Genomic DNA, 15,623 nt, shown 5'->3' on the forward strand with positions numbered 1-15,623 from the left:
TATTTCTGTCTTCCTCCCGTCCTTTCTTCTTATTTTTCTTTCTTTGTCTCGTTTCTCATTCTACTCCCATCAGTTTTCTTCAGCCTCTTTTGTGAAGGCGTGAGTTAGCCTTTACAAGTGCTGTCTGTGCAGAAAAAAAAAAAAAAAAGTTCCAATCAAAGGCTAAAAGGTTTCACAGAAAATCAATAAGGAATAAATACAATTTCCTCTGGGATTGCTGGAGTTTTCTTCATGACTTGTTATTCCTGTTTATTTATGTTTAAGTGTATGTTTTAGAAATGTTCAAATAAGAAATTATAGTAACTGTTGTTATCGCACATTTATTGCCTGCATCTACAGTATATTACTCTGTGTGCTTTTTTCATGTTAATGTAAATAACAGGACTCTTTCCATACAAAACAAGTAATTTGAAGTTAACACGTACAATGCTTGATTTATTTATTTATTTTGCCCTTCATCTCCCTCCCTTCTGTGTTTGTCCAGGTTATGACTGTCCGGTGGTGGAGGGGATATTTGACTATGCGGCAGCAGTCGGTGGCGCTACACTGACCGCAGCCCAGTGTCTGCTGGACCAGAAGAGTGAAGTGGCCATCAACTGGGCAGGGGGGTGGCACCACGCTAAGAAGTAAGACGGCCAGTTAGGCCCTGTTCATACCTGGCATTGACCTGCGTCCCGGGTGGTCGGAAAGCTCTAGGTACAGATGCGAATGCACGCAAGACGCGTTGAGGACGCATTAAATTCGTCTGACAGTGAATTTCAGCCCCATGTGTAATTTAGACATCTGTTGAGCCAAATAGCACAAGCACAGATTTAGCTTGTACTGTAACTAAATAAAAGATGACCTTTGAACAGGTTTTTCTGTTTCCCTGACTATTTATCTTGTAAAGTTTTGGTCCATCTAACAAAAATAAAATCTTAGTTTATTTTTGGTATTTAACCATACTACTAACTTTCGAAAAACAATTTTAGGCACCGCCTGCTCTCCTCCTCAATTACATCAAATGAGCTGATGGGTAGATATATGATTATAGGTAAAGGTAAGAATTCCAAAGCACTTCACTGTCATTTACGTCTCCATTTTTCTGTCTTTCTCCTCCAGGGATGAGGCGTCGGGTTTCTGTTATGTGAACGACGCTGTGCTGGGAATCCTCAAACTGAGAGAGAAATATGAGCGTGTCCTCTATGTGGACGTTGACCTGCATCATGGAGATGGTACACACACAAACAATAAAATTCTCAGTGCGCACAAGTAAAGTTGCGTCGTCTTCTAAACAAACTCTGGTTCCCAGACTTTGTTTAGTTAGAAATAAGCTTCTTTTGTTTGTTTTGTTTTTTAATCATATTTATTATCAGGCTGAAATTCAGCTCAATGAGTTTACCTCTCTGAAAACCTGCAGATCCCCCAGAGCGTTCTTAGTGGAGGCGTGCAGTTTTAAAAATATCCCCATAAAGCAACTGGATATCCAACAACTTTTTCTTTTTTGATTCATTACGACATTATGATTTTTTTTTTTTTTGATTTTTTTTAATTTTTCTCCTCCTCTCTCTGCAGGTGTGGAAGATGCCTTCAGCTTCACATCCAAAGTCATGACCGTCTCTCTGCATAAGTTCTCCCCTGGATTCTTCCCAGGTCAGTCCTGGAAGATGTTTAAGATACGATATGCTTTAATTTGATAATCCATATTGTGATGAGATGTTGTGTGTAAGATAAATGTGTGTACATTCAGGTACGGGTGACCTGTGTGACACGGGGCTGGGTAAAGGCCGTTGGTACGCCGTGAACGTCCCGCTGGAGGACGGCATCAAGGATGACAGATACTACCAGATTTTTACCAGGTACACACAGACACACACACACACACACACACACACACACACACACACACACACACACACACACACACACACACATAAAATATCAGGCATTCCCTGTGCAGCTCAGACGCAACTTTTAAGAAATGTTTTGCTCAAGGGTCCCTGAGGAGAAATTCTATTTTTCCTCCCTTCTCCTGAACACAACCCCCCCCCCCCCAGAAGTCAAATGCCTGGTTGAGTTACAGAGCACTAGCCTTGGAGCTGGTGCAGTTTCAGGGTTTTGCTCAAGGACACTTCAGCAGGGGAGTTCCCTCCAACGTGACGCCTTATACTTTTTAAAGGATTCTCTCCTACACTCAAAAATGTAAACCTGTTGCCATTAAAAGTAGAAATCAGTGTTCAAAAACTTTTTCTTTTTTGAAATTACAGTTACCCAGAAAAACCACAAAATCTTGCAATCAGTGACAGTGAGTGACTTCATAGGATTTTGAAACATGGAGTTTATTTCACTGGTATGTTGGTGTCAGCTGAAGCCACAAAATCCACACTTGCGCAAAAAAGAGAATAGCCCTGGGTAGAACCGAGTCGGAGCAAGCGAGCAGAAATCATCTCAGCTGACTGTGATTGGCTGAGACACCTGTCCATCGTGCAAACACGTAAACCAGCATACTCCCCTCTAAGGCTTGATATCGTTTTGTTTGAAGAAAATGATTTTCAAAATGACCGCTAAGAAATACATTAGAAGAAGAGAATCTTCTATTGACTTTCACATTTAAAAATAAATAAATAAATAAATAATGATGTGCTTTTGGAGGGAAGTCACGAATTTTCCCAGACCTAGGGATTTTTTTGGAGCCACCAACTAGTGTCTATTACCGGAACTGCAGTTTATGACGCTCGCGCATTGGCTTCAACTTTCAGCCGTGGTAGCTGCTGCTCGTGACATATGCTGTAGATACGATCCCGTTTCATATTGTATGTTTCCTTTCTGCACTTAAGTAATGCAATAATCCAAAATCTGCTGCTTACTGCTAGCGGAGATGAGAAGGGCTCTCCAGGTGACTTCTGATTGGTGGAACAGGGTATAGACTAGTGTTCCATCACGTCGGACTGGTTGAGCTGACCACAGACGGAAGCCATAGCTGTTCAGATGTTGATTATAATCTCATAGCATGCTGCATTTTGTCGTTTTTCGGAAAACCACTTGAATGCTAGGATTTTGACTTAAAACATACTGACTCTTGATTGGTCCAGCCCGTGGGTAACGGCATCAGCGTGCGCCGCTGTCTCGTTTTGCAGTGTGATGCAGGAAGTGCGGGCGCAGTTTAACCCGGAGGCGGTGGTGATGCAGCTGGGTGCCGACACGATGGCGGGCGACCCCATGTGCTCCTTTAACATGACCCCAGTGGGGGTGGGCAAGTGTCTGCAGTACGTCCTGCAGTGGCAGCTACCTACACTGCTGCTGGGAGGAGGTACGCCCCATGTGTGTGTTTATTATTCTACCTGATCTTATGTTTTGTTTGTGTTTTTGTGTGTGAATGCATAGATGTGTGTCCATGTGTTGGTGTGCATGCATGTGTGAATCATGTGTGCGTGTGTGTTTGTGTGTGTGAGAGATTCACACATGCATGCACCATGTGTATGTGTTGTACTAAAATACTCCTAATGAAAGGTATATAATGTACCATGTCCTTTGTATGTGTTTGTATTTGCTTTGAGTCTCAGTGATTTACTCACTTGTGCACATTTACAGACACACATACAGTACACACACGCATGCACACACACCGTGCTCTGTTCCAGACCCCTTAGCCCCTGGCCAGATGATAGCTGCTAATTATACGACACAATGAAGCCATTTTACTCAACTACAATCCCACCTCTCTTCCTTTCTCTCCCTCCCTCTCTGTCCCACATACTTTCTCTTCGTTATATCCTCCTCTCTTTCTCGGTTCTTGTCATTCTCTTGATATTACTCAAGTCCATCCCCTTCATCCTTCACTCTTTCTATTTGTCTTTTGTGTGTGAGAGGGAGTTGATAACTTTTCTGTCTGACTTGTCTCTCCCTTTATTTCAGCTCTTTTCCCCCCGCATATTCTCTTTTTCAGTCCATGTCTTTATCTTGACCTGCAGTGCTCCTGTTTATTAATCCTTCTAAGTGACTATATCTATTGAAATAAAACAGTTTCACGCAGTTAAATTTAAAATAAACTCTCTTGTCCGACACTTGCGTACTTAGAGGCATTTAGCCGCAGATGGATGAACTTTATGAGGTTTGGATTTCAGGAACCATAAATGTCAGACGTATATGCAGCATGTAACCACATAATAATGGACCTCTCTGAACCTTCCTCCCTTCTCCCTCTCTCTCTCTCACCAGGAGGTTATAACCTGGCTAACACGGCTCGTTGTTGGACTTACCTGACGGCAGCAGTGCTGGGAAAGACCCTTTCCTCTGAGATACCAGACCACGAGGTATGACAACACACACACGTACACACACATTCTGTCTCTGTTATGGCCATAGTCACACACACATTTGCATATTCCCACATGAGCACAAATGTGCTCATTCATTGCACTGTCACACAAAAAGCCACAGAGACACACACATAAAAAAACACAAACACACCCCCTTGTGTTCACTGTCTGCTGAGTCACTCCGACTAATCAAAGATGGCCGCCTGCTTCTCAATAAAGGGGTTTGTCTCCAGGTGAGCCAGACTGTGTGTATCTGAAAAGAGAAGGCTAGTAATGCTGACAATTCCTCTCTGTCTGCCTCATCTAACACAGGCTCCTCTCTCTCCATCAGGTCTGGCAGGTGAATTTCTATTTACCATGTATGGCGTTATTAAAGGAAAGGTAGAAATACAGATTTCGTCAACTTAATTTTTTTTTATAACCCACGTTAAATGGGGTTATTAATTATACATTTTGGGGCATGTGTTTAATTTGTTTTCCGACAGTGAGATAAGAGGATTGATATCGATTTCATGTCGGCGCGTTAAGTACGGAGCTGAGCGAAGCACGGACTCAGGATACAGTGAAGAGTGGTAGCTTGCGGTGTCTCGTGTTTTTTTGTAAACTTTGTGTATGCACCAGAAAACCAACATTTTTATGGGGCAACACAGCGGCTCTCATGATACAACTAATGAGCTGCATAAATACACTCATCAACATTCAAATTAGTAGGCATCAGCAGAGTCCCTCCGATGACCTCTGGTTAATTGCAAAAATCAGGTCACTGTGCACCATGTAAACACTTTAACTGGGAACTTAATCTGGTTTACCACCGTAATTAGGTCGTAGTGTCGATGTAAACAAATGTACCTACTGAGGCGTGATTGAAAACACTTACTGGATTTAATTTAGCAAGGAAGGAAAATGCCTCAGTAATTTGTGTTTGTGAAAGAAAAGACGTGACCACTTGCACTCGTTTTTTTTCATTATGTCGAGTCGTAAATCACAGAGACTCATCCCCTCTCCAAATAGAAATCAGTAGACCTAACTGTCTCTCTTGCTCCTGTATTCTCACGCACACACACGCTCACACACGCGCGCACACACACACACACACACACACACACACACATTCACACACAAAGAGTCTCTTTCTCTAGCAACTGATTTTTGGACCTTGTCTTGGTCAAATGTAATGAATAGCTGTGTGTGTGTGTGTGTGTGTGTGTGTGCGCTGTGATCGTGATGAAGGTACCTCTTGTTTCCCCTCGTCAGCGTCCAGTGGCCCTAAATAGCCTTTGACCTCATTAAGAAGCACTCACTGAAAACAAAGCAGCTATCAGTGTGGGCAGCTGCCACAGATGATGAAGACGAGGACAAACACACACACACACACACACACACACACACAAACACATGCACGCATTTTCCTTTAAATCAAAAATGTAAGAAACAAACACCTCACTGGCTTTTCCTAACTTGAATACTGAAGTGCTTATTGGCTTCTTTTTCCAATGTAGTAGGTTTTACAGATCTGTTTCGAAGATAATTTACTACTAAAGTCATAGCACTACACAACTTTGCACAGATGTGTGTTGTGTGTGTGTTTGTGTTCATGGCTCTGTCCTTGCCCGTTGTGCTCGATAAGAGGGGCATTTATCCATGATGACCAAGCAAAGCTGAAGTTCCAGCGACATGGGGAACAAAAACTACCTTTGTACCCCTCCGTGTGTGTGTTTGTGTGTGTGTGTGTGTGTGTGTGTGTGTGTGTGTGTGTGTGTGTGTGTGTGTGTGTGTTTGTGTCGACCCTTGTGCTCTACTGTAGACCAAACCACATGAATACACACATTCATTACAGTCAGATAATGTGCTGGCCTGTTTCATAACTTTTTTTTTTTTTTTTTTGTATTCCAGTTGTATGATAAATTACTGTTAAAGTGGAGGAAATAACTGCCGAACCATCAGTTAGGAAGTTGTATAAGTGAAGTGTTTTCATTACTGAAAAAGACTCAAGTAGATGTAAAATAAATTTGTATTTGTTTTCACTGTGCTGCTGTGTTTCAAGTGTGTCCTTAACTGACAAACGTCTGTCAAAATGAAATAATAAATGATGATTCGCCCAGTTGAACATCCAAAAACAGCCACTTCAGACAGTTTTAGTTTGTTTTATCTGCTCAGGTTTCACTGATTTCAATCCAAACAAAGTTGTTTTGGTTTAATTTTTGTTCAAAACATTTTGTTAAAAGAGTTTATTTTTAATGAAATCTTTCTTTCTCAGTATCCAAGAGTGAGTGTACAGTTTTTTGGCATGTACTTGGCAAAATGGCTAAAAATAGTAGTCTTAAAAACATAATCATCAGTCAGAGTTGGCCAGTCACATCAACAATAGTGCTGTAATATTCACTGATTACCAGACAAAATATTACACTGCAGATAACCCACACAATGGCTCTGCTTCTATCACACTTTCTATACTGCAATATCTTATAAAAACACAAGTAAAAGTGCCTTTTGTAGTTTTAACAGGGAATCGAGCTGCCAGGTAGAAAGTCATTAACCCTCTCCGTTGACTTGTATTGTCTGTTAGTGGTTAGCTGATACATGTCTGACCCCCCCATTGTGTGATAACGGCGGAGCCAATCTGCATGTGAACCGGAGTGCAACAGTATGTCTACTAAGAATAGCTGCAGACATTCGACAGGCATGGGGATTGTCTTTATAACCTACTTTGTTTTTGAAGAAAAAGTCATTCGTCTTACTCGTGAAATTGATTTACCAGGAACTTTTATTTGTAACGATTCATGTCCACATGCCGTGCTTTGACCTTCAAATTCAACAGCTGGTAGCATAGAGAATTTTGCAAATTAGGCTTTTTGTTTCATTACCTCTCCTCAAATGTCAAGAAATATTTTTTAACGGGCTTGTCATCTTGCCTTAAAGGTAATGTTACGTTAGACAGGAGAGGGATATCTTAGCGTGACAGTATTGGTAATACATTTTTGAATCCTGCTCTGAGTTGCACAAAAAACATGATAATGTAATACGGTTTTGATAAAATTGCCCACCAAATGTCATCTGTTACTTAAGGATTAGAAAGTAATGTGTCTCTGGCATCCAAGCTAGCGGACCATATTTGTTGTTCGCTTTTGGATTAATGTAATCATTTTGGCACATTTGACACCTAGATAGATCGACCCATTCTGGAATTCTTACTCAGAAAAACTCACTTTATTCAAAATTTTGGTCACGCAACAGCTGTGCGGGGATAGCTTGCAAGCGAACCAGGTAACAGGCTAAATGCTACATGCTAAAAGTTGGCTTGTTAATATCCTAAGAGGACATATATGAATGAGCTAACATTCTATTCATTACACCTGAAATGATAGCGTGTCAACATGCTAACTGCACGTATGTTAATGAACTAACTTTCAAAACATTACATCCTATACATTAGCATGTTAAAATGCTAACATACCCATGTTAATGAGATAATATGACGGAGGTTTTAAATCAAGTTTTGGCATGTACAATTGCTAATTGTTCACATGCCTACATAAACTAAGCTGCATAAGCTAACATTCCAAATATCACATCCTAAATGTTAGCATGTTAACAAAAACTACTTATCAATAAACCAATTTTGGTCATGATTATTAGTGATGGTTTGGATAGCAATATTATTTTACTGCCCTTTTTACAAACTAACAATAAATGTTACGTGCTAAAAGTTCGCTTGTTAACATGCTAACAGGACATATTAATGAGCTAACATTGTAATCATTACATCCTAAAGGTTAGCGTGCCAACTTGCTAACAGTACATGTTGATGAACCAACAGTATAAATATAAGCATGTTAAAATGCTGACATCTAAATGAGATAATATTCTAAACGCTTTATCCCCAGTTATTAGTTTTTTTTCTGTCCTTTTTGCATCTTTTCAGACCAAGCTTAATGGCGGGGGCTTGTCAGAATTTGTGACTTTTTATCCTACACTTTTAACATAATATAAGCTAGTATAGATGATAAACAGTTGATGTTTAATAGCAGTGTTTTTGGTAAACAGTCAGAGCTGTCCATCTGCCTTTCTTTAACAATTCAACCTGCGCCAGCCCAAACCCCTCCTCCTCTCTAATTCCGTTTTCGGTCATTTCCCAGCAGCGGAGTTCCTCCCAGCCACGCTGTGGTTTGATAAAAACAAAACACAGATCCAAACTTCCTGCGGCCGCCCTGCTGCCTCAGTGGGAAAACACGCATACCATGTACTCACAACATTGCTGGTGCAAATCCAGCTCATATCCGTTTGTCACATGCTGTACCTTCCTCTCTTTCTGTCGCTCTTCTGTTTCCTGCCTCCACTGTCTGTGTGTAAATGGAAACTGGCACCTGGATTTGCCTGATTTGCCGAGTAGGGTTAGGGCTCAAAACAACTTAATCTGGCGCCAGATTGGTAAAATACAATGATTCCTTAAGGATTCCTTATTAACTGTTTTATCTCATCTTTTTGGGGAGGAAAAACTGGAGTTTAGTTCTTTGAATGTGAGTCTTTGATTTTTAGCTCTTTATATAATAACTTTTACAACTCTTTTAACTTTAATTTTTTTTAAAGCTGAAACTTATAATAATAAATCTGATTAGGAATTTTAAAAATGGACACTGGATAAAATGCTATTAAGACCAACCTTCATCCAGGGTGAGATCAAGTGATTTCAGCAGTCCAAAAGGCTTCATTTCCTAGATCGGCAACTTTAATAGTAAACAGTAATAGATCCAAAACACATTCCTGTGAAGAGATGCCTTGCAGTCCTGTATAAGGAAGCAGAGAACAGGTTTCTGGGTAACGTATAGCTTATCAATGAGAACTTTGTCTTTTGTATCCAGCAGCGCTGAGGTTAGGCCAACTGTCAAACGGAAATAAAAGAAAATAAAAACCGGCCAAACCATTATTTGAATGTCTTTATGAAGGATAAACAAAATAAAACCAAACCAGAGGGGGCAGCTAACAGATTTGTGATGCATCTGCAAACACTCTGCTCCTTTGACCGCAGAATGGTTAAATAGCTAAGCGAGGCTGTTTTTGTTTCTCTTTTTAATATTTAAAGTATTTACTTATTTGCTTTTCTGGATAGTAGACAGCAACGAATGACAGAAAATTAGGACAGAGAGAAAGGCCTGTGACATTTGACTGAGCTCATTTGTAGGTTTCAGACCTATGACACTAAGAGTGCAAGGTCTTGGGTCCATAATCATTTAATTAGTTATCACATTTATATTCATATTCAACTATCCCCAAACTGCCAGTTAGTGAATTGTTTCTCTTGCTGCATACAACAGGCAGTGCAATCTTTTTGCATAAAAATTGCAGCTAGTTTTGGATCTTTCCTGCCTTTCCAGTTTTTAATCAATTAGGTGCTTACTTATTTTTGGCTTGCATCATTTTTTCTGGCCTTTTGTCGTATCGCTAGCCTGATTATCGGACTAAATTGCTGTTATATTTTCACCTTTTTTCTCTCTTTGAATCTGAAAAAAATCAGAGATGTGGACAGTGATTCAAAGTTCCATAAGCATGCTCTCCTCTGCACCTCTGTTACTGTACAAACACTGATTATTATAGATAGATATTAAACAACTTCACGGAACAGGTAGAACGCAAGAACTGATCAGCTGCATTGACCAATGGCTTGCTTAAATTTCCCTTTTGTTGTGTTAGCCCAACAGAAGTAAATACAAATGTGTGTCTGTCTCAGAGCAACACAGGAAGGGAGGACGTCTCTGGTCCCAGATTGGCAGCGGGGAAGCGTCCCGCCTCTTTACTTCCTCTTTTCCTGTCTGCAGCCACTTCCTGTCCTGCCCCTCGCTGCCGTCAGGAATGTTGTCGGCTCCCAGAGTCACGGGTTCAATCACCGGAAACATCACCGGAGCTGTCCGTGTGTGTGTGTGTGTGTGTGTGTGTGTGTGTGTTAAGGCCTGGGGAAATTTGTCTGTTTAAAAAAAAAAAAAAAAAAAAAAAAAAAATGTAACAGCAAAACGGGCTGTGAAGAAGCTGATTATTACATTACTCTCATTCCCTTCAATTCAAAAATTCTGCTGCCGTAGTATATTTGACGGATTATTATGTGAGGGAAAGTGGTTGGTGACTGTTGGGCCGTACGAACAATGAGCTGAAAGAGTTAGTTTCCTGTTCTGTTTCCCCTCAGGGAGTCGTGTCTGTGTTGCAGTTATCTTTTAATATGTTTGTGTTTCAAGTTCATGGACAGGTCTGATCCTAGAAGATTGAATCATCATTCCCTTTGTTATCTTTATTTTAATTTTCCTATTAGGCAATATGTTTTTTTTATATACCCACTGGCCTTTAACCAAAAAAAAAAAAAAAAAATTTTTTTTTTTACCTATTAATTATTTTCAATTCTCAGTTATAACTGAGAAGAAGACAGAATCTACTTACACACATGTAGAAACCAATGCATATGTGAATGAAATGCATGTTTACTCAATATTCACAGATTTTAATGCATTTGTAATTGCGAGATGGAATATATTACTTTTTGTTTTCGGAAGATGCAAGTGAGGAGCTTGAAAGGGTTCAGTCATTGACATGTTCTGAATTGATAGAGGCTCCAAATTTTATGAAAGGTGTTTTTTTTCTTTTTGCTTTTCAAATCCTCAAAGCTCAACTTTTATTTGGTGATGTTGGGATGTATTGTGCTGTGTCTGCAGACATTTATAATGTTTGTGTGCTAACGAGCTGAAAGTAACGGATAAACTGCTAGAATACATAGCTTTTAGTTCATCTGATACAGCAGCGGGGGTCGGTCATTTAGAAAAGGTCGGGAACCACTGGGCTAGAGTAAGTAATCAAAAGTGTGGCAGAGCCTCACACACACAATGTATCACTGCAGCGAAACCTTAAAAACGAACCACCTGTATAACAGCTACTTGTAGTCGTGCTACAAGTTACTTTATCAATGGGACTTTTTTTTTTTTTTTTCATATAAATCAGCAAGAAAACCATTGTCATGATTTAACTTAGCAAACTTACTTCACATTAACACCAGCCTACAAAGTTTAAACAGTAATAATTCTTTAGAGACCCAGGGAAAACTTATGTGATACTCACCGTGGTGCAAAAGTGCGTGTGCACAGCTTGAATCTTGGTTTATTTTCAGCTTTTCCAACATTTCAAAAACATACTGATACTAGTGGTGGGGCACAATGCCTTAAAAGGAAAACTGACAGAGATGAGAGACAAGAGGGACTGATGAAAAGCTGCGGAGGGTGAGGCAGTCCAGATGCAGACAGAGGGAGAGGTGTACGTGCGCTGTGTGACTGCGGTTTGGGCATTGGGGCAGTTTTTTTTCTTCTTTTGTTTCCTCGTTGAAAACATTTATTAGATAGCAGCTTGATAGCAGACAGAGGCCGTTTGTTTTCCCGAGACGTTTTCCCCTCCGCTGTGCGTCTCGGGATCCTTCGTAGCTGGAGATCCTGCTGATCGCCGTAAAAACAAACACACACACACACGCCCACACATTACTGTCCACAGATGGATGCATGCACATGAACACACACTCTTAAGTTTCTCACAAATGTACATGTTTGGTCTTTTAACTCACACACAAGTATGTGTGTACATATATAAAAATGCACATGTACCCAACAAGAATGGAAAGACATGCAGTATATTATGGCTAATACTACAAATACTACCACTATTACTACTACCAGTATTACTAGTACTACTATTACTGGAGCTAAAACTACTACTATTACTGCTACGGCTATGAGTTGATGACTTATGTTACTACTACTATTAATATTACTATTATAGTTACCACTGTTGCCACTAATACTGCTACTAGAGCTTCTGTTTACTACTATAAGTACAACTACCATAACAATTTTTACTATGGCTGTCACTAGTACTATACTGTGCGTTATAATATTAACCAGTGCATACTAGTATTATAATGTTATTATAGCTACAACTGCTGTTAATACAGTAACTGCTAAAACTGCTGCTGTTTTTACTATTGGCTATACAAGTACAAGTAGTACTACTGTAGCATTATTAACTTGTACTGATGCCATTTTTCCCATTATTTCAAGACTAGATAAATAGAGTACAGTACTAGAATAGACAAGAATTGGGCATAGTTTTGTGAGCCAGGGGAGTTTTTGAATAGACATCAAGGTAAAACTGTACAGACAGTGCAAAACAATGCGCTTATAAACATGCACTCAAATAACGATGAGCATCTATACTGATGGAGTTTATTTTTACTTCTGCTTTTTAAACCTAAGCTATAAAACAATTAGCACAGATTTGTATTTAGTGCACACATACATGCAAACGCAGCCAGGGCTTCTCCCACAAGCAAGCTCATGCGTAGAGTGAGTGATGGGCAGAGGGGACACGTTAAGGACCATGGTAAATAAGTAGGGACCTTTTGTTATTTATCTCCCCGTGTGTCTCTGCCAGAGACTCTGGAGCCAGCCAGTGGGTATTTTCTGTCTCCTGACCTTGTCCAGGTGATGTAGATGTGCTGCGTCACTGGACCATGCACTGAAGTCCCTCATTTATCAGGCACCGTTTTCTGTAGCTCACGTGCTCGCTTCAGAGCAGCGCTTCTCTTCTTCTTCTCTCACTCCACAGCTTTCTGTAGTCTATAAATCATTAGGAATAATATAAAAATGATATAGAGATATCATAGGAAAATGAGTGTTTCTTTGAGTGAGTGTCTGCACCTCTCTTTTCCTCGCTTCATCCCTCTCTCTTCTCCCCACGGTCATCCAAGCCAAACAGGCAGGCAGCAGGAGACTGTGTGTATGATTTGTGTATATGTGTGTGTCTTTGTGTGTGTGTGTGTGTGTGTGTGTGTGTGTGTGTGTGTCTGTGTGTGTGTCTGTGTGTGTGTCTGTGTGTTGCAGGACAGCAGGAGACAGAGCACTGGGTTCATGGGAATACATTGCGGGTGTGCGTGTGTGTGCATGTGCATGTGTGCGCGCGCGTGTGTATGTGTGCATGTGTGTGTGCGTGCGTGCGTGCGTGCGTGTCAAGTAACTACCCTCATGTTGAGCTCAGTTGAGACCGGAGGTAAAACACAGAAACGCATCGGAGTTAATTGGAAACAGACAGACAGACACACACACACACACACACACACACACACACACACACACACACACACACCTTAAAGCAGGCCCTTACCTTTGTATGCAAATACCCATGCATCCTCTAATATTGGGTATGTGCCGATACAGATGTGATACCTATATTTAGGTTACTTAAATGTTGATTAAATAGCCTATGTATTGAAATAACACAGCTGTAAACTGCTATGTCTCACACACCTTATTCTTTTATGAGCTTCTTGATCCAATCACTGGAGGTCATGGTTCAAAAATATAAAGTTTATAAGCTTAAATTATTGATATGATCTGAATGAAATCACTCTTTTGGATTTTTTGGAACTAAACACTAAACACTGACTTCATTTGTGGTTTTAAAGTGGTGTTACATAACGGAGGCTCTTTCCTTGCAAACTATCTTGGACAAGAGAGAGGCCTGCAGAGAGCACACAAACCGACCACAGCCAGGTTTTATTCAGGCCTGTCATCAAGTTACTGACAGAGTTAATGATAATTAGTGACAGCTGATGCGGCGCACCGCAGGTGACGTTTTGTCATTTTATCCGGCGAAAGCGACGCTCAGCGCTGGCTGAAAACGAGAAGCTGCTAGCTGAGTGCTATCTACGCTGCTTTGCGTGCGATTATTAGCGCCGGAGCTGATACTGATCCCGAGCATCAGCCCAGGACACCTCTGCACCGCACTCCTCCATAAAATTCCCTCTCTCTGACTCAAAAACCCGTACAGCCATGGCTATAAACAAAGACAGAGTGGCTTTTGTCTTTCAAGTAAACAAAAGTATATTCCTACTGCACGTTGGCTCGGCTCAGCTATGTGAGTACATCTGCTCAGGCCTGTGTGTGTCTGTGTGTGTCAGTGTGTGTGTGTGTGTGTGTGTGTGTGTGTGTGTGTGTGTGTGTTTTGCCAACAGACCTTCTGAGGGCTTCTCTAACGACACTCATCTAATCCACTAAAGAGTTTAAATCCAAAACAAGATAACTCCGTCTTTAAAAAGACCGTGGCATCAGTGCAGAAATCATTGCGGCATGTTAACTGAATCACTTCCCCAACTTAAAGAAGCAGTCTGACATTTTGGGGGGGGGGGCACTCTTGTGTGGTTTGCCATCATTACTCAGAGCTAGATGACTAGATCAATACCAGTTTAAGTGGTGAAACCAATAGTTGATTCATCGGTAAGTCAGTGCTTTTTCTCCATTTCCTTCTAAATCTTTTTGGGTTTTGCGCTGGTGGTCACACTTTGAAGACTAAACGATTAAATGAAAAAAAAAAAAAAAAGGACCTATAAATCGATGATGGAAATACTCGCTTCAGGTCATTTTAGTTTACTAATTCGGGAGGGCGGATTTACAATCTGAACAGCATCCAACAGCCTCAGATGGTGAATACCCGCTGAAATCATAGTTTTCCCATATTAATCTTTTATGGGATGCATGTGATTCACTTTGCAAGGCATGCTGAGGCTTTTTTAAAAATCATTTTTTATTCAAATACAAAAACAAGATTAGAAATCACAATTACGTAAAGATTGAAGTTAGACATACAAACCAATGATGCAAACAAACAAAAGCATTGTAACGCATTGTGGTATAGCAGGTGACGCGGGACTGATCAGTAATACGGAATAAGGGGAGTTATCCAAAGTAGAAGCAGTTTAACTTGCGAAGCAAGTTACGGTGAAATTCACGTGGAAGCTCCGCAGTGATTTACTTTTATAACAGGCAAAGAAATAGCGATGCAGCGGTGGGACGGGAAGTTTAGTCTTTACCTGCTGTGGGTTCATGTCTGTGGAGGTCTGTCTCTTGGATCCCTCTCTTTTTATGTCCTTTACCTTAAGATTAAAGGTACAAAGCGAAACAAAGTGCTTCTTGACACAAAGCCAAGTAAATTGTTGGAGAAAGTTGTAGGTTGTTTATTTAGAAAATCTAAACTAAAAAGCAAGCTATTTGATAGCGCGCAAGCATTGACACACACACACCCACAGTGACAAGCGAGAATAGTGGTAGATTTGTTTGCTTCTCTTGGATATTCATTTTAGAGAAACTGGAAAAAAAAAAAAAAAACATTAATCATGAGCCAGTTTTGTGGTTTTAGCCTAGCTTAGCACAAATACTGGAAACTGGGGGAAACAGTTAGCCTTAGGTCACAAATGGAAAAAAGCGCACCTTCCAAAAATTCCAAGATGGTAAACATATTTCCAAACAT

The 15,623-nt window shown here is 40.5% G+C and overlaps 1 protein-coding gene across 3 annotated transcripts in view; it reads left to right on the forward strand.

Moving 5' to 3' along the window:
- The window catches only part of hdac8 (histone deacetylase 8), a 33,269-nt gene that overhangs the window by 4,107 nt on the left and 13,539 nt on the right, over positions 1–15,623 (forward strand). The window contains exons 4-10 of one of the 3 annotated variants that reach the window (XR_005708559.1): positions 485–626; positions 1,102–1,214; positions 1,555–1,632; positions 1,730–1,838; positions 3,117–3,300; positions 4,198–4,292; positions 4,630–4,679. Coding sequence is in view for 1 of the 3 variants with exons in the window: in XM_040141497.1 (XP_039997431.1) it covers positions 485–626; positions 1,102–1,214; positions 1,555–1,632; positions 1,730–1,838; positions 3,117–3,289; positions 4,198–4,292 (710 nt within the window). In the remaining 2 variants the exon portion in view is untranslated. Of the gene's footprint in view, positions 1–484; positions 627–1,101; positions 1,215–1,554; positions 1,633–1,729; positions 1,839–3,116; positions 3,301–4,197; positions 4,293–4,629; positions 4,680–15,623 lie in introns of those variants that run through there. The other 2 variants (XR_005708558.1, XM_040141497.1) reach the window with 2 other exon arrangements.

The sequence above is a fragment of the Xiphias gladius genome, chromosome 12 (assembly GCF_016859285.1).
Source record: "Xiphias gladius isolate SHS-SW01 ecotype Sanya breed wild chromosome 12, ASM1685928v1, whole genome shotgun sequence".
Classification (NCBI taxonomy): domain Eukaryota; kingdom Metazoa; phylum Chordata; class Actinopteri; order Istiophoriformes; family Xiphiidae; genus Xiphias; species Xiphias gladius.